This window comes from Somniosus microcephalus, chromosome 3 (assembly GCF_052327205.1).
Source record: "Somniosus microcephalus isolate GS21.2 chromosome 3, FLI_Smic_1.0, whole genome shotgun sequence".
Lineage (NCBI taxonomy): Eukaryota > Metazoa > Chordata > Chondrichthyes > Squaliformes > Somniosidae > Somniosus > Somniosus microcephalus.
In genome coordinates, this window is record NC_140989.1 from 181,368,716 (window position 1) to 181,394,601 (window position 25,886).

At 45.5% G+C, this 25,886-nt stretch overlaps 1 protein-coding gene across 3 annotated transcripts in view; it reads left to right on the top strand.

The window, feature by feature from the left end:
- LOC147121610 (1-acyl-sn-glycerol-3-phosphate acyltransferase delta-like) overlaps positions 1 to 25,886 on the top strand; it is a 342,875-nt gene that overhangs the window by 290,254 nt on the left and 26,735 nt on the right. For all 3 annotated transcript variants that reach the window (XM_085981991.1, XM_085981990.1, XM_085981989.1), the window contains exon 8: positions 8,320 to 8,518. In XM_085981991.1, coding sequence (XP_085838117.1) covers positions 8,320 to 8,518 — 199 coding nt within the window. The remainder of the gene's footprint in view (positions 1 to 8,319; positions 8,519 to 25,886) is intronic.

The window sequence follows — 25,886 nt, forward strand, 5'->3', positions numbered from 1 at the left end:
AGCAGATCTGGAGGGAGCACAGTGAGAGCGGAGAAGTTAAAAGGAGCAGTCCTGAGCGGCAGGAGCCTGAGACCGGAAGGAGCGGACTTGGAGGGTGCACTGCGAGAGCGGAGCAGTTCAAAGGAGCAGCAGCAACTCAACAGAGGCAGTTTTTGAAAAAGTGACGTCCGAGTAAAAAAAGTGACGTTGGCACAAGGGAAGTTGCTGATTGGTGAGTAGCTGGTGAGTGTATTTTTTTTTTAAAGTTTATAAGTTTATTTCTGCTAAGTTAGTTAATAGCCTATGAAATAGAGGGAAAGAGATGATTGGTGAGTAGCTGGGGAGTGTTTTTTGTTAAGTTTTAAGTTTATTTCTGCTGGGTTAGTTCTTAGTCTATTAAATAAAGGCACGGTAGGTCAGCTCAATCCCACGGAGTGCACATCCTGTGCCATGTGGGAAGTCCTGGACGCTTCGTAACGCCTAGACGACCACGTGCGGGAAGTGTCGCCAGTTACAGCAACTCGAGCTCCAGGTTTCGGAGTTTGAACGGCAGATGGAGTCACTGCGGTGCAATCCGCGAGGCTGAGAGTTACGTGGATAGCACGTTTCTAGAGGTGGTTACCCTGCAGCTTAAGAGTATGCAGGCAGAGGGGGAATGGATGACTGTCCGACAGAAGAGGAGGACCAGGCAGGTAGTGCAGGAGTCCCCGGAGTAAATCGCGCTCTCCAACCAGTATTCTGTTCTGAGTACTGGTGAGGGAGATGGTTCCTCTGGGGAGTGCAGCCAGAGTCAAGTCCATGGCACCACGGGTGGCCCAGCTGCACAGGGGGAGAGGAAAAAGAGTAGAAGAGCGATAGTGGTAGGGGATTCAATGGTTAGGGGAGCAGACCAGCGTTTCTGCGGCCGTAGACGTGACTCCAGGATGGTTTGTTGCCTCCCTGGTGCCAGGGTCAAGGATGTCACTGAGCAGCTGCAGGACACTCTTGAGGGGAGAGGGTGAACAGCCAGAGGTCGTTGTCCATATCGGTACCAATGACCTAGGCAGAAAGAGGGATGAGGTCCTGCAGATAGAGTTTAGGGAGCTAGGAGAGAGATTAAAAAGCAGGGCCTCAAAGGTAATAATTTTTGGATTACTCCTGGTGCCACGTGCTAGTAAGTACAGGAATAGGAGGATAGAACAGATGAATGCGTAGCTGGAGAGCTAGTGCAGGAGGGCGGGCTTTAGATTCCTGAGACATTGGGACAGTTTCTGCGTTAGGTACAAGCCGGATGGGTTATACCTCAACAGAGCCGGAACCAATATTCTCACTGGGAGGTTTGTTAGTGCTGTTGGGGTGGGTTTAAACTAGCTTGGCAGGGGGATGGGCACCAGCATACAGGAGTAGAAAAGAGGAATAAGGTGCATAAAAGAGCAAGTGTGTTGGATAGTACTGGAGGCGGTAGTAGTACCATATTAGATAGGAGCAGACTAAGAAAGATTGCGAAAAATTAAAAAATGGGTTTAGAATGCATGTACGTAAACGCACAAAGTGTGGTGAATAAGGTTGGTGAGCTACAAGCACAATTAGCCGTGTAGCAATAACGGAAACGTGGCTTAAAAACGGTGAGGACTGGGCACTTCATATTCAAGGGTACAAGGTGTTCAGAAAAGATAGGGAAGGAAAAATAGAGAGGTGGGGTGGCAGTGCTGATTAAGGAAGACATTGTCGTGTTGGAAAGGGAGGATGTTCTTGAGGGGACAAGGACAGAATCCATTTGGTTAGAGTTGAGGAGCAAAAAGGGAATGATCACGCTATTGGGGGTATTCTACAGGCCTCCAAATAGTGAGAGGGAGGTAGAGGAGCAAATCTGCAGGGAAATCGCAGAGATATGCAAGATCTATAGAGTGGTGATATTGGGGGACTTTAATTACCCAAATATCGATTGGGATAATGCTAGGGTAAAGTGAAAGGAAGGGGGAAGAATTTCTGAAATGTGTTCAGGAGAATTTCCTTGACCAGTATGTTCTTGGCGCAACTAGGAAAGAGGCATTGCATCTTCTCAAGGGCAATTAGGGATGGGCACTAAATGCAGGCCTAGCCAGCGACGCCCACATCCCATCAATGAATAATTTTTTTTTTTTTAATTTGGTGCTGGGGAATGAGGTGGGCCAGGTCGACCAAGTGTCTGTAGGAGAACACTTGCGTAGGAGTGATCATCGTATTATAAGATTTAGATTAGCAATGGAGAGGAGCAAGGAACAATCTAGAGTGGAACTTCTAAATTGAAATAGGGCTAACTTCAATTGGATGCGAAAGGATCTAGCCAAGATAAAATTGAACCAAAGACTGACAGGAAAAACTAACGGAACAATGGGTGATCTTTAAGGAGGAGATGTTCCAAGTACAGGCTAGGTACATTCCAACAAGAGGGAAGGGTAAGTGAACCAAAGCAAGGGCTCCTTGGATGATGGAGATAGAGGAGATGATGAAACAAAAAATGAGGGTGTATGATGCATGTCAGGTGAATTCTTTAAGGGAGAACCAGACCAAATACAATAAGTTGAGAGGGGAAGGGAAGATGAAAAAAGATTGGCAAACAGAGAATATGAGCGTATAATGGCAGTTAACATAAAAGGGAACACAAAAATCTTCTACCGGCATGTAAACAGTAAGCGGGTAGTAAGAGGCGGGGTGGGCCCTATTAGAGACAAAGAAGGTGATATCTGCTTAGAGGCGCAGGGCAAGGTTAGAATACTCAATGAGTACTTTGTCTCGGTGTTTACTAAGGAGGTAGATGCTGACAAAATATCGATAGAAGTGGAAAAGGTAGAAGAAATGGAAGGGGTGAAAATTGATAGACGGGATGTACTAGAAAGGCTGGGTATGCTTAGAGTCGCCTGGTCCAGATGGCTTGCATCCCAGGTTGCTAAGGGAATTGGGGGAGGAGGTAGCGGAAGGGCTTGCCATAATTTTCCAATCTTCCCTAGATGCGGGGGAGGTGCCTGAGGATTCAAAAGTGGCAAAGGTGACACCATTGTTCAAGAAAGGGTGTAAGGACAATCCTAGTAACTACATGCCAGTCAGTTTAATATCAGTGGTGGGTAAAGTTTTAGAAACAATAATCGAGGAAAAAATTAACGGGCATTTGGAGAGGTTTAAGCTAATTAAGGAGAGCAAACACTGGTTTGTAAAAGGAAGATCGTATTTGACTAATCTAATTGAATTTTTTGATGAAGTAACAGGGAGGATTGATGAAGGGAATGCAATGGATGTTGTTTACATAGATTTTCATAAGGTGTTTGACCAAGTACCACATAGAAGGCTGGTTAACAAAATTGAGGCTGATGGAATAGGTGGGTCAGTGGCAGCTTGGATAAGGAATTGTCTTAAGGACAGAAAACAGTGTGTTGTGGTAAACGGCTGTTTTTCAGACTGGAGGATGGTAGGTAGTGGTGTTCCCCAAGGGTCAGTGCTGGGGCCACTTTTTTTTAAATATATATAAATGACCTGGATATTGGAATACAGAGTAAAATTTCTAAATTTGCCGATAACACCAAACTTGGGGGTGTGGCAAACAGTGATGATACCAATCCACTGCAGCAGGACATAGAAAGGCTAGCAGAATGGGCAGACAAGTGGCAGATGGAATTTAATAGAGAAGTGTGAGGTGATGCATTTTGGCAGAAGGAACAGGGAGAGGCAATATACACTTAATGGCACAGTTTTAAAGAGTGTGCAGGGACAGAGGGACCTGGGAATTTATGTGCATTGGTCCCTGAAGGTGGCAGGACATATTGAGCGAGTAGTTAACAAAGCATATGGGATCTTGGGCTTCATAAGTAGAGGTATTGAGTGCAAATGTAGAGAAGTTATGCTGAACCTTTATAAAGTGCTGGTTAGGCCACAACTGGAGTATTGCATATAGTTCTGGTCACCACACTTTAGGAAGGATGTGAAGGCCCTTGAGAGGGTGCAGAGGAGATTTACCAGAATGGTTCTGGGGATGGGGGATCTTAGCTACAAGGACAGGTTGGAGAAGCTGGATTTGTTTTCATTAGAGCAAAGGAGGTTGAGGAGTGATTTGATTGAGGTGTGCAAGATTATGACTGGTTTGGATAGGCTAGACGGGGAAAGGCTGTTCCCACTAGTTGATGGTACAAGGACTAGGGGACACAAATGTAAGTTTTGGGTAAGAGATACAGGGGGGATGTGAGGAAAAACTTATTTACGATGCCTTGGAATTAGCTGCTGACGGAAGTGGTTGAAGCGGAGTCACTCAGTGTTTTCAAGGGGAGACTGGATAGGTACTTGAAGGAAATAAACTTGCAGGGCTACGGGGATAGAGCGGGGGAATGGGACTGACTGGATTGCTCTGCAGAGAGTCGGCACGGACTTGATGGGTCGAATGGCCTCCTTCTGTGCTGTTATGATTTTATGGCCACGATTTTTCCTATCGATGCGGCTTGGGGGTGGGACAGCTGCCTTCCGGGTTCCAGTCCCGTCCCCAACGACATCAGACGCACAGATGTGATTTTGCATCAATTGGCCTGCGAGGTTGCCGGCCAATTAAGAGTAAGCTGGTGTCAGATGACGTCAGTTGATGACACGTCATCTGCCGATTTTTCTTAAAGGGGCCACGCACAATTTTTTTTGACTGCTGATTTTTCAGTTTTTGACAGCATTGAGATGCTGCAAACACTGAGAATCACTGTACAAAGGTGAGCCGTTGCACCCAAGCTTTCCAGTGACTCCCTCCTTAGGCTAGAACAGATGGCAGCTGCAGGTGAGGTTACAGAAGCGATCTGTCACTGGTGTGAGAGGTTCTCCCAATGAGGTGGGACTACACACACAATCCAAAACTTGTTACCTACAGAAAAATATTTATACATTAAAAATGATTTTTGCAACATTTTCTTACCTCCTGAAACTCACCAGTGTACCATTGGATCCTTCACACCATTTCTGCAGCTGTCATCAATGCAGAAACATTACAGTAGACCCACAGCACGCCACACTTACCTGGCGTGGTGTCGGGATGTCAGGAAGCCCGCAGTAGACCTGTCAAAATTGCAATAAGCCCCTTAACTGCCTGTTAACGAGCAGTTAAGTGCCTATAATCCTCTTCCCGCCGCTAGGTGTCGGGTCCATGCGCAAATCGGGGACCCGACACCTAGGAAGATTGTTTGGAGACGGCTTGATAGTGGATTTCTGACCTGTCAATCTTTGCGATTTTGCTGGATTTCCCGCCTCCAAACCCGCCCCCTGAGCGCTGGCAAAATTCCGGCCTACGATTCTATATGGAGATCGGGCGGGAAAGCGGAGTTGAGGTCGAAAATCAACCATGACCTTATTGAATGCAGGCTAATGGGGCCGTATGGCCTACTCCTGCTCCTAATTTTTATGTTCTTAAATTTAGCAATACTGATTTTAACTGTACATGAACCCCAGATCTGATTTATCAATTTACATGGAAAGTTGGTTGAAAATTTAATTGTGTATGTTTAGAGAGATTTTAGAAGGACAGAAACTGCTCTATTGTTAATCTGAGACAAGGCAAGTTGTTGATTTTTTTTTTCTTTGGGAATGTTGAACTTTTGAGATCTGTGGTTAAGGGATTGCAGTGCTGGATCAATTAGTGTATGCCTGACAAGGTGGGAAATGATCGATGATGTATTATGAACTGAAACTGAATTATATGAACTTTAAAACAGCTAAAATAAAATAAAAATGATTTTGGAAACCAAATAAAGATGCTGTTGTATTTGAAATAGTGTAAGATAAAGAAAAAATGGAAATAAGCAGCAAATCATTCTACACCTGGAAAGGGAAAAGTGTATTAGTGTAACAGGTTAGAAATAATTTGTCAGAAATACCCATTATATAAAAACATATTGGTCCTGAATTTGCGGTCAAAGGCGTACCAGAAGAATACGCCTCTGAACCGGAAAAAAAATCCAAACTTATTTGGTGTTTCTGGAGCTTCGGACTCTTCGGGTCCTGGGCCTGCAGACGTACGCATCACATCCCTTAATAGTGCACTGGAGTGTCAGCCTAGATTTTTGTGCTCAAGTCTCGAGTGGGAAATTAACCCACAACCTTCTGACGCAGAGGTGAGAGTGCTACCAAATGAGCCACAGTTGACACTATTGTTACCCGTTAAATATTTGTCTGCTAAAATTCTTAAACTAGTGAGTGAAATGACTATTTGCATTGGGCCAGAAATTCGGGTCCCCACGCGTGAGTACGCACTGGGTACTCACGCATAGGCCCAACGAAAGTGCCGGTTTCGTGCATGCACTGCGCAAGCGCGGGAAACCGGAAATTCCGTTCCCTTAAAGGAAGGGGTTCACAGGTTGAACGCGTGCGCCGGAGAGGTAGCGCGTACGCCTGGAACTTCCGGGTTTTTTTGCAGGTTTCTTCGGGCGGGTAAGTCTCCAGCAGCTATGCTTTTAAAAAGCAGTCGCAAGGCCTGCTTTTAACAAGGTAAGTGGTGAATTAAGTAAAGTTAAAACATTTTTTCCACAGGTTTATTATTTTTAAATACTTTAAAGAAAGGTAAGTTTATTTTTAGCCCCGTTAGAAACTGTAATTAATTTTTTCAAAAATTTAAATTATTGTTTAAAATAGTTATTTTATGTAATTTATAGTTATTTTAAAAATATGATTTAAAAAAAATGTATTTGAAGTTTTAGTTATGTTTTGGGGCTGAACTCTATTCATGGATTTGACAGATCTTCCTGTCAAATCTATGAATAGAGATTCCCTGCTACCATTGGCTCTCCATGGCCCACGTGATCCCAGGGGACGCTTCGAACTAACTGCGCCCCTGGGATACGCAAGCACTGCGCGCCGGCAGTTGGAGCAGGCCCAGGATCGGAATCCCACGCGGGCCCACAGCACAATGGCTGGCGCGCAAGGTAAGTGCAGGTCGGAGGCTTGCACCCGCGGGAAGCCTCCGACCCGAATTTCTGGGCCATTGTGCCCAGTTTAAATTGTCACTTGCCTATTCCATTAAGAATTGATTCTAATATTCTTTCATGTAGAGCTCAAGCTTGGAATACTATGACATTTCTCATTTGTTTTATATTCTAGTGGTGAGGGAATATGTTGAAAATTAACCCCAATCTAAGAAATTTTCCTTGCTTTAATTTTGTGATTGTAAATTACTGGCTCAAAAGAATCAATTGAATAACAGCCTTGTAATCAACTCCCATTAATTTAGATTGGGTAATTTACTCTGCTAAATTACGCAGGCCCAATATGCAAATAAAAATAGTTATAGAGTAAGTACAGGAAACTCTTTATTATCCGGGACCGGCGTGGTGCCGGTTTATCAAAAAGTCCAGATTACAGAGAAGTATAGTTTAAAAGGTACGAGAGCTCCGTACACAGCAACAAAGCCAGGCTTCCCTGTTGCTTAGCAACATGTGCAGGAACTCCGGCCACAGACCAAGTGTCCCTGTTGCTTAGCAACAAGTGCACGAACCCCAGTTACACAGCCACAGATCCAGGAACTGCCACTAATAAGAAGTAAAACTTAACCGGCAAAATTCAGGAGTAGGTTCAGGTAACAGAGATTTCTGATGTAAGGCAACATGGTGATCTTACTAGGTGTGCCACAGAGGATAGGGTTCTCATTGGTGGTACCTTGCTTCTCAACCATGTCATCAGGAGAGTAAAATACTTTTAATGAAAATCAAATTGTCTGATTGCTCCATGATTAAAGATCTGCCAACTAAATCACATTCTAAGAAATTGCAGTGTTTCAAAGACATGCATTCCTATGTTTTTACACAAGATTAGGGCTCACTGGATTGGGGGTAACATATTAGCGCGGATTGGTTAACGGACAGAAAACGGAGAGTAGGAATAAACGGGTCATCTTCAGGATAGCAGGGTGTAACTAGTGGAGTGCTGCAAGGATCAGGGCTTGAGCTTCAGCTATTTACAATCTATATCAATGACTTGGATGAGGGGGCCGAGTGTAATGTATCCAAGTTTGCTGACGATACAGGTGTCTCATCTTTTGAAAGGTACTCCATTGCCTTGACTTTTCTCTTTAGATTTCTAAACTTCCCTTCACCTGACCCCTCCCACCCCTTTTTAGCTTACAGCCCCAGTTATTCGATTCGCCAGGGTTTTGGGCCTGAAGAAAGCTTAGCCATTTGCTATGTTACTGGATGGTGGTGGATTCCATCCCACTTTGTGCACAAGTTATAACACCTGACAGATTAATACTCCATCTGATTACAGAAATAACAAGAACTAACTTAGATATGATGTACAAATAATATGAATGGACATTTGTTCAGAAATGTATTTTTTTACTAACGTATACAATCCTGTTTCTAATACTAGGACATCCTGCAGGAGGGATACTACAAAAATGGCTTTTATCCAGGCACTAAAATGGTACCACCAAAACGACCATGGGTCCTTGTAAACTGGCTGTTCTGGACTGTGTTGCTGCTGTTTCCTTTATTTAAACTAGTTGCTAACCTGATCAGCAGTGGCTCTTCCTGGACCCTGATTACTTTTTCACTTATCATCATTGCAGGTAAGTCATGAACCAATGTTTCTGTGGGTTTGTTTCCCATCCGGAATGTCCAGCATATGCTCAGCGTGAAGTTTGAGTTGTCAAAAATGAACAGGCTGTCTCTAAATAAAAAGAGATTTAAATTACCTTGAGGATTGTGGGGGAGGTTTGGCTGATCAATGCAAAACTCCCTATTTCTCATCTACAAGCTGCCCCTCGGCAGCATCATTCGAAAACACAGCGTCAATTTTCACACGTAGGCTGACGACATCCAGCTCTACCTTACCGCCACCACATCTCTTGACCCCTCCACTGTCTCTAAATTGTCAGACTGCTTGTCCGTCATCCAGTACTGGATGAGCAGAGATTTCCTCCAACTAAATATTTTGCCACCACAAACTCTGTTCCCTAGCCACTGACTCCATCCCGCTGCCTGGCAATAGTCTGAGGCTGAACCAGACTGTTCACAACCTTGGTATCATATTTGACCCCGAGATGAGTTTCCGACCACATATCCGCGCCATCACCAAGGCCGCCTATTTCCACCTCTAACATCGTCTGACTCCACCCCTGCCTCAGCTCATGTACTGCTGAAACCCTCATCCATGCCTTTGTTACCGATAGACTTGACTATTCCAATGCACTCCTGGCTGGCCTCCCACATTCTAATCTACGTAAACTTGAGGTCATCCAAAGCTCTGCTGCCCGTGCGTCCTAACTCGCATCAAGTCCTGTTTACCCATCACCTGTGTTTGCTGACCTACACTGACTCCCAGTTAAGCAACACCTCGATTTAAAAATTCTCATCCTTGTTTGCAAATCCTTACATGGCCTCGCCCCTCCCTATCTCTGTAATCTTCTCCAGCCCTACAACCCTCCGAGATATCTGCGCTCCTCCAATTCTGGCCTCTTGAACATCCCCGATGCGCTCCTCCAATTCTGGCCTCTTGAACATCCCTGATTTTAATCGCTCCATCATTGGTGGCTGTGCCTTCAGCTGCCTAGGCCCTAAGCTCTGGAATTCCCTTCCTAAACCTCGCCGCCTCTCTACCTCTCCACCTTTAAGACGTTCTTTAAAACCTACCTCTTTGACCAAACTTTTGGTCATCTGCCCTAATTTCTCCTTTATGTGACTCGCTGTCAAATTTTGTTTGATAACGCTCCTGTGAAGTGCCGTGGGACATTTTAATATGTTAAAGGCGCTATATGAATAGAAGTTGTTGTTGTTTTGAGGACTTTGTTGCTGATTTTCAAAATGTACAAATTATAACTTCAGATCTCCTGTTCAAATGTACAGCTGCTACATTTTTTCTATGGGTAATAATTATGTTTCAGAATTTGCATTCTGATTCTGTCATAAAATATTTAGTCCCTGACTCCACTTCCGACACCATTGCATGCAGAGATTTGATGGTAATGCATGTGCACACTATCTTGGACAGAGGATAGGCATCGTGGTTGAAGGAAGTGATGCTCTTCAATCCTATTCAGTCACATGCTTTGTTTATTTCCCTCATCCTCCAATTTAACTTATGAAATGGAAGAAAGCTGCCACCAATGGTCGAGCAGAGGAATAGGGGGAGCGAAGATGGGGATGCAGAGTTCAAAGAGCATGGAGAGTGAGTGGGATGGTTTGGTTGCATGGAGCAAGGCTATGGAACGATTTGTAAATAAGTTTAACAAAATATTCTTAAACTCGAAGGTGTTGAGGAATGGGAAGCTAGAAGTCAGCATGGACAGGGGTAATATGAGAGTGGGCCTTAGTACAGGATAGAATGTGGGTGGCGTAGTTGGGGTTTATAGGGTGGAGCTCTCGAGGCCGGTGAGGAAGGTGTTGAAGAAGGCAATCCCAGAGTTGATGAAATTTGGGAGGTGAGGTATGCATGGATATGGTAAGTATTTGATTGCACAAAGGCTGCACATTTTACTATGTTATTAAAGGTGCTATATAAATGCAAGTTGTTGTTGAAGTTGAAGCCTTTGCAGTTCATGAATACTTCTGGTTGATCTGGGGGGGTTGCACGGATTGTCACGTGTCTGCAGTCGATGACACCCTGCACCTGTGGGAAGCTAGCCAGAGCCGCAAACCCGAGCACCTGCTTGTTCTGACTGGCGTCATCACAGGCGAAGTTGGCAAACAACCCATGAATGACCTGCCTTATCCATTTGTGCGCCACCGACTGGAAGATCCTGGATATGTCTCCGGCAGCTATTTGGACGGATCCGGAGGTAAAACAGTTGAGGGCGGTGGTGACTTTGACAGCCACTGGTAATGCGTGGCCAACACCTGACATGACAACCTGAGCCTCCTGAAGCACTGCTGTTCCGACATGTCAAGGAAACAGCCTCTGCCTGTACACATCCTGTGTTGCAGGTAGTGCCACCTGCGAGCTGCTCCCCTCTCTGCCCTCCTGCCACAGGTCTCTCAACAGCAGGCGGCTGCTGCTACTGTTCATATTGCTCCTCATCCAAGGTCCAATCTAAGGGAGCCAATGCACGACCCATCCTGATGTGATTCAGAAAGCTTCCAAATTGTTAAACGTAAACTCTCAGCAAAAGCACTGTGAACAAACCATTTCCCACTAGTAGGTAAAAAAGCAGCTGAGAGTACTGCGTATTTAGTAGGGGGTCATAGAGTCATAATCATAGTTATACAGCACAGAAAGAGGCCCTTCGGCCCATCGTGTCTGCGCCGGCCATCAAGCCCTGTCTATTCTAATCCCATTTTCCAGCACTTGGTCCGTAGCCTTGTATGCTATGGCGTTTCAAGTGCTCATCTAAATGCTTCTTGACTGTTGTGAGGGTTCCTGCCTCTACCACCCTTTCAGGCAGTGAGTTCCAGATTCCAACCACCCTCTGGGTGAAACATTTTTCCTCAAATCCCCTCTAAACCTCCTGCCCTTACCTTGAAACTATGCCCCCTGGTTATTGACCCATCTACTAAGGGGAAAAGTTTCTTTCTATCTACCCTATCTATGCCCCTCATAATTTTGTACACCTCAATCAGGTCCCCCCTCGGCCTTCTCTGCTCTAAGGAAAACAACCCCAGCCTGTCAAGTCTCTCTTCATAGCTGAAACGCTCCAGCCCAGGTAATATCCTGGTGAATCTCCTCAGCACCGTCTCCAATGCAATCACATCCTTCCTATAGTGTGGCGACCAGAACTGCACACAGTAGTCCAGCTGTGGCCTAACTAGCGTTTTGTACAGCTCCATTATAACCACCCTGCTCTTGCCTTCATTAGCTGAGGCATAAAATATAAGTATCCCATATGTCTTTTAAACCACCTTATCTACCTGTCCTGCTGCCTTCAGGGATCTATGTACATGCACACCAAGGTCCCTCTGATCCTCTGTCCTTCCTAGGGTCCTACCATTCATCGTGTATTCCCTTGCCTTGTTAGTCCTCTCAAAATGCATCACCTCACACTTTTCAGGGTTAAATTCCATTTGCCACTGTTCTGCCCATCTAACCAACCTGTCTATATAGTCCTGTAGCCTGAGGCTTCCCTCCTCGCTATTTACCACTCCACCAATTTACGTGTTATCTGCGAACTTACTGATCATACTTCCTACATTCATATCTAAATCATTAATGTACACTACAAACAGCAAAGGATCCAGCACCGATCCCTGCGGTACACCACTGGACTCGGGCTTCCAGTCACAAAAACAACCTTCGACCATCACCCTCTGCCTCCAGCCACTAAGCCAATTTTGGATCCCATGGGCTCTTACCTTCTTGACCAGTCTCCCATGCGGGACTTTGTCAAAAGCCTTACTGAAGTCCATGTAGACTACATCAACTGCATTACCCTCATCCACACACCTAGTCACCCCCTCAAAAAATCAATCAAATTGGTTAGACATGATCTCCCCCTGACAAAGACATGCTGACTATTTAATCCTTGCCTCTCCAAGTGGAGACTAATTCTGTCCCTCAGGATTTTTTCCAATAATTTCCCTACCACTAATGTTAGGCTCACTGGCCTGTACTTCCCTGGTTTATCCCTACTACCCTTCTTGAATAATGGTACTACGTTAGCTGTTCTCCAGTCCTCTGGCCAGAGAGGTTCTGAAAATTTGTGTCAGAGCCCCTGCAATCTCCTCCCTTGCCTCACACAGCAGCCGGGGATTTATCTACTTTTAAGCCTGCTAAAACTGCTAGTACCTCCGCCCTCTCAATACTAATTTGTTCAAGTATATCACAATCCCCCTGCCTGATTTCTATGTCTACATCGTCCTTCTCCATAGTGAACACAGATGCAAAATATTCATTTAAAATCTCACCTACATCTTCTGGCTCTACACACAGATTGCCACTTTGGTCCTTAATGGGCCCTACTCTTTCCTTGGTTATCCTCTTGCCCTTAATATACTTATAAAACACCTTGGGATTTTCCTTTATTTTGCCCGCCAGTGTTTTTTCATGCACCCTCTTCGCTCTCCTAATTTCTTTTTTAAGTACCCCCCTGACTTTCTATACTCGTCTGGGGCTCCACTGTTTTTAGTCCTTTGTATCTACCAAAGGCTTCCCTTTTTTTCCTAATCCATTCTTGTATATCCCTTGACATCCAGGGTTCCCTGGGCTTGTTGGTCCTACCCTTGACCTTTACGGGAACATGTTGGCATTGTACTCTCTCTATTTCCTTTCTGAAAGACTCCCACTGCTCTGATGTGGATTTTCCTACAAGTAGCTGATCCTAGTCCACTTTGGCCAGATCCTGCCATATCATATTAAAATTGGCCTTCCCCCAATTTAGAACCTTTATTTCCACTCCATCTTTGTCCTTTTCCATGACTACCTTAAGTCTCACCGAATTATGGTCACTGTTACCAAAATGCTCTCCTACTGACACTTCTACCACTTGCCCGGCTACATTCCCTAGAATTATGTCTAGTACCGCCCCCTCTCTTGTAGGACTTTCTACATGCTGGCTCAAAAAGCTTTCCTGGATGCACTTTAAGAATTTCACACCCTCTAAGCCTTTCACACTCTGACTATCCCAGTTATTATTGGGGAATTATTACCCTATTATTTCTACACTTCTCTGAGATTTGCCTACATATCTGTTCCTCTATCTCCCCCTGACTATTTGGGGGCCTATAGTACACACTCAGCAAAGTGCTTGCCACCTTTTTGTTTTTAAGTTCTACCCATATGGCCTCATTAGAGGAACCTGCTAAGATATCATCCCTCCTTACAGCAGTAATTGACTCTTTGATTAATATAGGGTCGTGCTCAACCAGCCTAATGCACCCGAGTTAAACGCGGAAGTCGACGGGTTGGAGCAGTCTTCCCGATGAGTTCGCATTTTTGAGGATTTAACCCCACATCCAAACCCATGCGCTCCTCCAGGTTAATATACCTCCCCATTGTAGCTGGATTTGTGGGGTCCATATCTTGAAGATACTGCAGATACTGCCCCCTTCTGGCACTTAGCAGTGCAAACAACTTTCAGAACATTTTCATGCAGGGCGAGGTTAGTTGGAATGGTTTCTCAAGCAGTGGACACCAGGTCTATGATCTGTGCAAGTCAGGTAATGTGGATGCAGTTAGACAGCAACTGCTTCAGAGTATGAAACATTGTATCTATATATATAAAGCGGCTCTTCTGTCTGTCCCGATGTCTGTCTGTCTGTCTGTTCTCTATACGTTTGAAAGTTACAGAGCGTACCGACGCGCGCGTCTCCTCAAAAGAAAGCTTGCGATTCCGGACCGGTCATAGGTGTATTTACGTTTCGGTCGGACAAAAACCGCGCCCGCGGTATCTGAAAAACGTTCAGCCTTCCGCTCATTAGCATCTCATTAGCGACCGTGTGACGTCGAGGTCGACCAATCGGACGGCGGGTTCCTTCCTACAGTTGAGTGTCGAGTGACTCGACGATTGACCAATCCTACGCTTCGGTGACCTGACCGGTGTGTGGGCGGGCCTTATCCTTCTGAACCGAGGTGAGTGGCCGCCATCTTGATTTAGGGAAGTAAGGTAAATATTTGAATTATGTGTTAGGGAATTAATTAACAATTTATTTGAGTTTTATATTGTGTTTAGCAACCCCCCCCCTCCTCCTCACCCTCGCGCAGGGGGGACTCGGGGCCTGAAGCTCAAAAAATTTCTCTCTCTCTCTCTCTTTCTTCCCTCTCTCTCTCCTTCTCCTCTTCCCTCTCTCTCCTTCTCCTCTTCCCTCTCTCCTCTTCCCTCTCTCTCCTTCTCCTCTTCCCTGTCTCTCTCTACTTCCCCCTCTCAGGTTTCACGGTGTCGGGGCCGTAGCGCGGGCGGGCCGCCCGAAGTTTCCTGCTCGCTAACGGCCGCCAGGCCGCCTTGCGCCGCCCGCACTGACCGCGCATGCGCCAACCGCACTGACCGCGCATGCGCCACCCGCGAGAGCCCGCTCCCGGCGCCGGCCGCCGCTCAGCATTCCCACTATCGCAACGGCACCGGACCTCAGGCGCTAGGCAGGGGGAGGGGCCGGAGAGAGGGACAGAGGGGAGCGGGGGAGTAGGGGAGGGGAGGGAGGGAGGGAGACAGGGGAGGGGAGGGAGGGAGAGGAGGGGAGGGGAGGGAGAGGAGGGGAGGGAGGGATAGGACAGGGAGAGGACATGACAGGGAGAGGGGGGACATACAGGGGCAGGGAGACCAAACGCCCCAAAATTGCCCTCGCAACGCGGGGCTCCCCAGCTAGTATATCATAAACTGATACACTTTCAGGTTGAAATTCATTCTGTTACAAACATGAACGACAACTTGCATGGTAGTACTTGACAAAAACTGTTTTGGGAGAAATGGATGTATATGTCTAGTGTTATCTTTCTCTGCAGGGGCAGCGGAAATGTTGAGAACTGATCACATCACATGTTTCATCAACAATTATGCTTATCATTTTGCATGTAAGCTTTGGTCACACCTCGTCTTTACAAAATATACATCAGACAAATACGCATTCCTCAGTTTCTATGCATGAAGTGCATTTCCCACTTTTTGACATTGGCATGTAGAAATGCTCACACAGAAGGGTGATCTGCCTCTGGCAACATTTTCATGAAATCCCGTGAAATGTTTATCCTCTCTGCTTGTACCAGTGATTCTTTACATCATTGTACTACATTGCTTCTTCCTGTCTCCAGCCTCTTCCTTTTCCTCCCTCTCGTGCATAAATGGTATATGATTGATTGTTCATTTGTGAACATGGTCCATCACTACATTGCATGATGTGCAGAAAAGTTTCCTTCCGTCCTAATGTAGCTGATCATCATCTTTGCAGCTGTTGTGCGCAGTAATGTACAAAACAGTCTTGGATGGGTTGTGATCAGATTGTTAAGTCCGTGAATAATTGAGACACGGACAGCAGGAGTGAACAAAGTAAGTCTTTACTGGTGGAAGTCAATAGTGAAACTAAAAACACAGAGGCTCAATAGCGCCTTTTATACAGGGGTGGTCACTGCCGGTACTGCAGTCTGAGACCAGTTATTCTCTTAAAGGTACATACACAACAATTCCTCCCCTTTTTAGATAAACAGTACATAACATTCATTTAACAACTAAATGATAACTAGTTACAATCACAATTACTGTTGCTAGATACATTGGTTAAGTTTAAGCAATTATAAGTTCAGTCTTTGAGGAGGCTTCCTGATTTTGTCTGGATAACGCCTCTTTGGGGTATCAGGTTCTTCTGGCAATGTTGAGTCGGGATCAATGTCGTTGTTTGGTTCATCTGCTTCCAATATTACCGGTTCTGCGGTAGCTGCAATTGGAACGTCGATTTCATTACCAGGTGTATCAGATCGTGGTGTGGAGTTGACGTTTTCCCGTGACTCTAGAATCTGGTCAGCATGGCGTCTTACAATGCTCTCCCCAACGTCCACGATATACATGAGAGGTCCTTGTCGTGTACAAATCGTTCCTGGCTGCCATTTCTCAGTGCGGTAGTCCTGGGCCAAAACTGGTTGACCTATCTTAAAACTCCTGGTCGGCCTTTCATTCATATTCTGAAACTACCTGTTCTCCACATCTCTTTGGACGTTTGGCTTAACCAAATCCAAGCGGCATCGTAGTCTTCGATTGAAGAACATCATGGCTGGAGTTTGGTTGGTAACCACATGTGTCGCATTCCGGTAGGCAAACAAGAAGTTGTCCACCTTGTGTTGTAGGGGTATATCTTCATTGCACATTGCCTTGATGGCCTTGAATGTTTGGACAAACCTCTCGGCCAATCCATTAGTGGCTGGATGATATGGGGCAGATGTGTAATGCTTAACACCATTGTTCTTTAAGAACCTCCGGAACTCTTCAGACACAAACTGTGGTCCATTGTCGGAGCAAATCTGTTCAGGCAGCCCATTCCTGGCGAATATGGTTCGTAAAACTGTGATAGTTTTTTCCGTGGTGGTTGAGGACATTTTTATTACCTCTGGCCACTTTGTGCATCCACCGCAATTAAAAACATCAAGTCCATGAAGGGACCAGCAAAATCAATGTGCACCCTTTGCCATGGAGATGAGGGCCACTCCCATGGATGCAGAGGAACTTGTGGTGGGGCGTTTTGGACCTTCTGGCATCCTGCACAGCTCTTGGTCATCTCTTCGATTTCTCTATCGATTCCCAGCCACCACACAAACGCTCTGGCTAAGCTCTTCATTTTTACCCCACCCAGATGACCCTCATGAAGCTCATTGAGCACTCTATCCGTCAACTTAGGTGGAATTACTACTCTGGATCCACACATCAAGGTTCCTCTGCACACTGACAGCTGTTCTCTTCTCGGCGAGAATGCTGGCAGCAGTGGTTCGCCATGTGCTGGCCATCCCTTCACCGTTAAATCATAGACCCATGATAGTGTCGGGTCATTCCGTGTTTCCTTTTCTATGTTTGCATTCGTCACAGGGAGACATTCGACTATGGTCGAGTGGAATAACTCCATTGGATCCACTGCAAGGTCATCTTCTTCCACCGTCGGCAACGGTAGACGTGACAATCCATCAGCATTCCCATGCTGTTTAGTTCCTTTGTACTCGATGTCATATTGGTGTGCCCCTAGGAAAAGGGACCATCTCTGCAGCCGTTGTGCTGTCATTATCGGTACGCCCTTCTGAGGGTTGAAAATGGAGACGAGAGGTTGATGATCGGTTAGTAGAGTAAATTTTTGACCGTGCAGGTAGTGATTGAACTTCTTCACCCCCCACACTAGGCTGAGGGCCTCTCTGTCAATCTGGGCGTAGTTACGCTCGGCAGAAGTTAACGAGCGTGACACAAAAGCTATCGGCCTCTCTAAACCATCAAGGAATTTATGTGACAGTACCGCCCCAATGCCGTAGGGAGACGCATCACACGCCAGTCTGATCGGCAGTGCTGGGTTGTAGTGAGCCAATACTTCCCTTGAAGTGATTAAGTCCTTACTCTTCTGAAAAGCACGCTTACAATCATCGCTCCATTTCCATGCTACCCCCGTTCGTAGCAGGGCATTCAGTGGGTGCAGAATTGTCGACAAATTCGGCAAAAGCTTATGATAGTAATTCACCAATCCGAGGAATGACCTCAGTTGCGACACATTTTCAGGCGCTGGGGCCTTAACAACCGCTTCAATTTTGTCAGGGGACTTATGTAACCCCTCTTCATCAATCACGTGGCCACAATACGATATCTGTTTCTTAAAAAATTCGCACTTGGGGCGTTTGGCTCGCAGCCCATGCTCCCGTAGTCTAGTGAGCACCTGTTCTAGGTTGTTAAGGTGTTCACTGTCATCTTCACCTGTTACAAGGATGTCGTCCAAGTAACACTGAGTCCCCGGAATCCCTTGCAGGACTTGTTCCATCGCTCTTTGCCATATCGACGGAGCCGATGCTACTCCGAATACCAATCGATGATACTGGTAAAGACCTTTGTGAGTGTTTATCGTGAGATACTTCCTAGAGGACTCCTCAACCTCCATCTGCAAATATGCTTGTGCTAGGTCAATTTTTGTAAAACGCTTCCCTCCAGACAGTGAGGCGAATATGTCTTCTATCCTTGGAAGAGGATATTGTACTGTGTGAAAGACCGGGTTCACCGTCACCTTGAAATCCCCACAGATGCGAATCTTCCTTGGCTCCCCGGACTTATTGCTTAACGTTTTCTTCATGACAGGAACGATGGGTGTCGCCCACTCGCTCCAGTCGAGCTTAGACAACACGCCCGCCTTCTCCAGATTCTCCAGCTCTGCCTCGACGGCTGGGCGAATTGCATATAGTACCGGTCTTGCTTTGAAAAACTTGGGAACTGCATTCTCTTCTATTTTTATCGAGGCGGTTACGCCTTTAAGCGTGCCCAGTTCTTGTTGAAATACCTCTTTGGCGTTAGCTAAGATTGTTGACAATCGTCCAGGAGTGACGTCTTCATCTTTTTTACTGTCCACCATCATTGCATGAATGGAGTGCCAATCTAAGTTTATCTTCCTGATCCATTCCCGTCCCAATAACGGTGGTCCACCATTTGGCAGTATGTAGAGATACAATTTCCGTATTTTCTTGCCGTTGTATTCGACAGGCACCCTTATTTTTCCTCTGGGGTATACTTTTTGCCCCGTATACGTCGTCAAGACGATGGATGTCTCTCTCAAGGGTATGTGTGAAAATAGCCGCTCGTAGTCTCGTCGATTCATGACGGTTAGCGCTGATCCTGTATCCAATTCCATTTTAACTTGGGACCCTGCTATCGTGAGGGTGACCCAAATGGTTCGGTGATCCTCTTTTGCGATTACATTGTGAAGTTTGAGACAGCTTAGTCTCCTGTTCCCGGATTCACTATCGCTCATCTGGTCTTCGGAACTACTGTCCGTCATCTTTTGTACTTTCTTGTACGGTTCCTTAGTAGCCTTTTTGTTGTTGCTGGTCTTCTTCCCAGACCTGCAAACTCGTGCAATGTGTCCCATCTTCCCGCATTGCCTGCATATTTTGTCTTTGGACCAGCAGTCCTTCTGGTCATGGTTAGTTCTGCCGCAGCGATAACCTTTTGCAAATCCCCGTGTCATTTCGTGGGTGCCGTATTCCTGTGGTTTTTGTTGAATTTCTGCAGCTCCCCTGGCTGCTGCTTCATACGATACTGCCACGCTGAAAGCCTTATCTAGCGTCAGCTCTTTCTCTGAGAGTAACTTCTTCTGTGTTCCTTCACTCGGGAGTCCACAGACAAATTTGTTCCGTAGGGTATCTGCCAGTCCTGCTCCGAACTGGCAGTGCTTTGATAGCTTGCGTAGTTCCGTAAGATACCCAGCATTGCTCTCATCTTTGTGCTGAGTTCTCCTGTGGAATTTAAATCTTTCTGCTATCAACAGCGGTGCAGGGTTTAAGTGTTCCTGTAGGACAGCAACAATTTCATTAAAACTCTTTGCCTTCGGTTTGGCTGGAGTAATCAGGTCCCGCAATAGGCCGTACGTTCTAGCGCCCATTAAGTTTAGCAATATCGATGCCTTTTTCCCCTCCGCTATTTCGTTTGCCTCGAAATATACCTCGACTCTTTCCACATACGTGGTCCAGTCCTCTATTGTATTATCAAAAGCAGTGATACAGCCAGTGTTCGGCATCTTGCAAATCTGAAATGGCACCTCCAGCGCTTTGCCTTCTTCCCCGCTGTTGTTAGCACTGCTTTCCACGGTTTCTTGCGCGTTTAATATTGATTTTTTTTCTTTTATTATTTTCCCATCGTGGAGTGGACCCTCTGGGACAGTTCCCTCCCTCTTCTTAGGTCCGAACGCTGCCCGGCTCCGAAGCACCGGCCGCGCCCTGTGTGCTCCACCCTCTCTCTCTCTCTTTGCTTCCCGACTCGCTGCCCGGCCCCGTTGAAAAGCCACCTGATCGAGCTTCAGCCTGCCGCAGCCCAGGAAGGATCAGTGCACTACCTGCCACTAGCCCGATTAGCTGGGAAACCACAGACCGAGGAACCAAGCCTGGCTCTGGACAGTCTCTCCTGCAAGTTTCCAATCCGACGATTTGGAGGGCGGTTGCCCACGGTCGACGCCCGTTTCTCGAGTTTCTTTGGATTTTATTTTATTTTTTTCTTCTGGCTTCGACCTTCAATAACGTCGTCTGAGGTGCTGCCGAGTTGCAGGTAAGTTCGTTTCTTACTCGTCGCCAGTGTTACGTCCGTGAATAATTGAGACACGGACAGCAGGAGTGAACAAAGTAAGTCTTTACTGGTGGAAGTCAATAATGAAACTAAAAACACAGAGGCTCAATAGCGCCTTTTATAGAGGGGTGGTCACTGCCGGTACTGCAGTCTGAGACCAGTTATTCTCTTAAAGGTACATACACAACACAGATGGCACAAACTTTTTTTTAATCCAATCTCTCCATATCATAAACTTCAAGTTATTTGATAAAAAGCATGCCAATTTGAATATGTATGCTTTTACTACACACAGAACAAAAACTTGCTAATTCAAGGTGCATTGACATTGCAACTTTCATCTCAGAGTGGTAGTTGCAGTTCAAGTTCCAGCCAGGCACAACCCTGTTTAAACTGCTGGCTCCTTCCTGGCTGGAACTCTAATTCTCATGTATAGGAATGTTGGAAGGAACATAGCAAAAGAGTAGGCCATTCAGTCCCTCGAGCCTGTTCTGCCATTCAGTTAGATCATGGCTGATCTGTATCTTAACTCCATCTACCTGACTTGGTTCTGTAAGCCTTACTACTCTTGTCTAACAAAAATCTCTCAAGCTCAGTTTCAAAATTTTCAATTGACCTAGTCTCAAAGCTTTTTGGGCGAGAGTTCTAGATTTCCACTACCCTTTGCGTGAAGAAGTGCTTTCTGACATCACCCCTGAACGGCAAAGCTATAATTTAAAGATTGTGCTCCCTTTGTTCTGGACTCTCCCATCAGAGGAAATAGTTTCTCTCTATCTACCCTATCAAATCCTTTAATTATCTTAAACACCTCAATTAGATCCCCCTTAATCTTCTGTACTCAAAGGAATACAAGCCTAGTCTTTGCAACCTGTCCTCATGATTTAGCCCAGTATCATTCTGGTGAATCTGCGCTGCACCCTCTCTAAGGCTAGTATATCCTTCCTGAGGTGTGTTGCCCAGAACTGAATGCAGTACTCAAGATGGGGTCTAACCAGAGCTCTGTACAGCTCAAACATAACTTCCACCCCTTTGTATTTCAGTCCTCTTGAGGTAAAGCCAACATTTCAGTCTTTTTAATTATTTTTTTATATCTGTCCACTAGCTTTTTGTGATTTCAGTACTTAGACCCCAAAATCTCTGCTCCTCTACAGTTCCTAGCTTCTCGCCATTTAGAAATACTCTGATCTATCCAAGTCCAAAGTGGATGACCTCACACTTTGCCACATTAAACTCCACCTGTCACAGTTTTGCCCACTTACCTAATCTATCTGTTGAGATGGTAACCCCCAAGGTCTCTGCAAACCAAGTTTGACACCACAATAGATTTATATTCCATGGGATGAGACTGCCTCCTCCAGGGGGAGTCTCCCTCCACTTCACTCTCTGGTCAGGTGAGGTCAAGCCCTGACTCTGGATTTATACTGCTGGTTTCGTATTTGTACGGAAAAGAAATTACTTTTCACTGACTCACTACTTGTAGTATAAATGCACTCTTAAATAGCAATGAACCAATAAATTTTAGAGAAAATCCAGTTAAAGCATTATATTAAAAAAAAGAGAAAAACATTTCGATACACAAGTATGATTTTGCAAGGCTTCTCTCCCAGTCTGAGTTTCACTCTACAGGAGTACGGACCACAGAATTGGGTGGGTGGTCAGTCTATCTAATTCATGCCATTTCAATTTTTTCCCAAAATCAGAAGGGCTGTTTTACCTACCAGATGTTCTGATCCAATGCTCCTGAAGAGCAGTTCTCTGGGCCAGGCAAAATCAGCCTTGCATTCCCTTACCCAGGAAAAAATGATCTAAAATACAGTACATTAAATTGAATATGAAATCCCATTTAAACAAAGCATTAAACCATTCACCACATCAAACCGCTAAAGTATATCAAACTTATAAACCACAGAAAAAAGCTAATCTTTAGCAAAAAACACACCAGGAAAAGCAGGAGTAACAAGGCTGAAGCACAAACACCAGCAAAAACAGGGAGCACTCTGAAGCAATGGAGCCATGCCTGAAAGAGTAGGGCACTTTATGTCCAGGGAGCAGACCTCCTTGTAGTTTTCCTACTGTTTGTTTAAAATACATATCAAATTGCCTGATTGGCATCCGATGGTATTCTCCACCCCAGAGAAGCAGTTTTCTTCAGGATGGTGGGCATTTTAAGTGGCAGGGGAATGTCTGGGAGGGCCAGTTATACAGCAGGTTCCTCTGGGGCAGTGTGTTCTGCCTCACCTGATTTTCCTATATTTGCCACACCCAAGCAATCCAGTAAACCCAGGAACAGGAAAATCAGCCAATTAAATATAAGTGGAACTTGAGTGTTCATGCATCAAATGACCCCTGAGATTGGATTATGGTCATAAGTCTATTATGTATATATGCAGTGGTGAATTTTTAAGAATTTTTTTTTTCTGACTTCGCTAATTTACCTTTTGTGTGAAGGTATCACAACAACTTAGAACTTTGAGAAATATTTGATTTGTGAGATTGGAACTGTCTAGCTGTTGTTTGCACATGTAAATGTATGTATGTCAGATGTTCCATGTGTGTGCAAACAGTTTGGGGATGATTATCATACAGCAGGCAGTATGGATTGTTGGGAAGGGTAAGTGGGACAAGCAGAGTGGATGTGACCTGAGTGGCTTTCTCAATCAGTACACAAATTCACAATTGGGCACAAAGCCACTTATAATTTATGATGACAGAAAATGCTGGAAACACTCAGCAGGCCAGGCAGCATCCGTGGAGAGAGAAAAACAGAGTTAACGTTTCAGATCTGAGACCCTTCATCAGTACTCTTGTTCAGGGTTCTGACGAAGGGTCTTGGACCTGAAACGTTAACTCTGTTTTTCTTTCTCCACAGATGCTGCCTAACTGGCTGAACGTTTCTGTTGTATCCATGTGTTAATAGAGACACTGAAGACAGGAGTTGGTTTCACAGGTGTTTACTGAACAAAGTCTGGAGGGGAACTAACTGATACAACACAATATACAGGCTTATATAGCCCGAGTGGCCATTACCGGTATTACAGTACACAGGGGGCTCTTAAAGGCACATACACTACAATTCCTCCCCTTTTAGCCAACCAGTACATAATACTTTAAGTAATCATTAATTACATGTTACAAGAAAAATAATCTACACATTGCTGTAGTTAATTAATTATAAGTCAGTCTCTCTGGAGGCTTCCTGACTCGGTCCGGATAACGCCTCGGTGGTGTAGTAGTTTCTGGTGGTGTAGTAGGTTCTTTTGGCAAGGCTGATTCGGCTTGAATGCCAGTGTCGGGTTCATCGGGTTCCAGTATCACCGGATCGGAGGTAGATATGGGTATCTCTACTTCATCATTAGGCGTATAGAGTTGTGGTGTAGGTTGTCCCTTTTCGGATGACTCTATGATTTGGTCAGCATGGCGCCTTATTATGCTTTCTCCGATGTCCACGGTATACATCAGCGGTCCTAGTCGTGTGCAGATAGTTCCAGGCTGCCATTTCTCGGTACGGTAGGCCCGGGCCAAAACTTGTTGACCTACCTGGAAGGTTCTAGTTGGCCTTTCATTCATGCCTTGAAATTGCCGGTTCTCCACGTCCCTTCTGATGTTTGGCTTGATCAAATCCAACCGGCATCTTAGGCTTCTATTGAAGAACATCATGGCGGGAGTTTGGTTTGTAACCATATGTGTTGCATTCCTGTATGCAAACAAGAAGTTATCCACCTTGTGCTGAAGTTTTATGTCTTCATTACCCATGGCCTTTATGGCCTTCTTGAAGGTCTGGACAAACCTTTCAGCCAATCCATTGGTGGCGGGATGGTATGGGGCGGACGTGTAGTGCTTAACGCCATTGTTTTTTAAGAACTTCCTGAATTCTTCGGACACAAATTGCGGTCCATTATCAGAACAGATCTGTTCAGGCAGCCCATTCCTGGCAAATATGGTCCTTAATACTGTGATGGTTTTTTCCGTGGTGGTGGAGGACATCTTTATTACCTCCGGTCACTTGGAGTGTGCATCAACCGCAATTAAGAACATTGAGTCCATAAATGGACCAGCAAAGTCGATGTGTACCCTTTGCCAGGGAGATGAGGGCCACTCCCATGGATGTAGAGGGGCTTGTGGTGGAGCGTTTTGGACCTTCTGGCATCCTAGGCAGCTCTTGGTCATTTCTTCGATGTCTCCATCGATACCTGGCCACCATACAAACGGCCTGGCTAGGTTCTTCATTTTCACTCCACCCAGATGCCCCTCGTGACGCTCCTTTAGAACTTTATCCTGGAGTTTGGGTGGAATCACCACTCTGGATCCACACATCAAGGTTCCTCGGCACACTGACAGCTGTTCTCTTTTTTGCGAGAATGCTGGCAACAGTGGTTCGCCATGTGCTGGCCATCCCTTCACTGTTAAATCGTAGACTCGTGAGAGAGTCGGGTCATTTCTAGTTTCCCTTTCAATGGCAGAATTTGTTACTGGTAGACATTCGACTATGGTAGAGTGGAAAATCTCCACTGGGTCTACGGTAGGTGCTTCTTCTACCGTTGGCAACGGTAGGCGCGATAAACCGTCAGCATTCCCATGCTGTTTTGATCCGTTGTATTCTATGTTATATTGGTGTGCCCCTAGAAAAAGGGACCACCTCTGTAGCCTTTGCGCTGTCATAATGGGAACACCCTTTTTAGGGTTGAATATGGAGATGAGGGGTTGATGGTCAGTGAACAAGGTAAATTTTTGTCCGTGTAGGTAATGGTTGAATTTCTTCACTCCCCATACCAGGCTGAGTGCTTCCCTGTCGATCTGGGCATAGTTACGCTCAGCTGAGTTCAATGAGCATGACGCAAAAGCTAGCGGCCGTTCCGAGCCATCAGGGAATTTATGCGATAATACCGCTCCTACGCCGTAAGGGGATGCATCGCACGCCAGTCTGATTGGCAGTGATGGGTTGTAATGAGCCAAAACTTCTTTGGACGTGATTAAGTCTTTGCATTTATGGAAGGCACGTTTACAGTCTTCGCTCCATTTCCAAATTACTCCTGTTTGTAGCAGTTCATTAAGAGGGTGCAGAAGAGTTGATAAGTTCGGTAAAAATTTATGATAGTAATTTATTAATCCCAGGAACGACCTTAATTGTGAAACATTTTCAGGTGCTGGGGCTTTTATGACCGCTTCAATTTTTTCAGGTGATTTATGCAACCCTTCCTTATTAATTATGTGGCCACAATATGATATTTGATTCTGGAAAAATTCGCACTTGGGGTGATTTGCTCGTAGGCCCCGTTCTCTCAGCCTAGTGAGC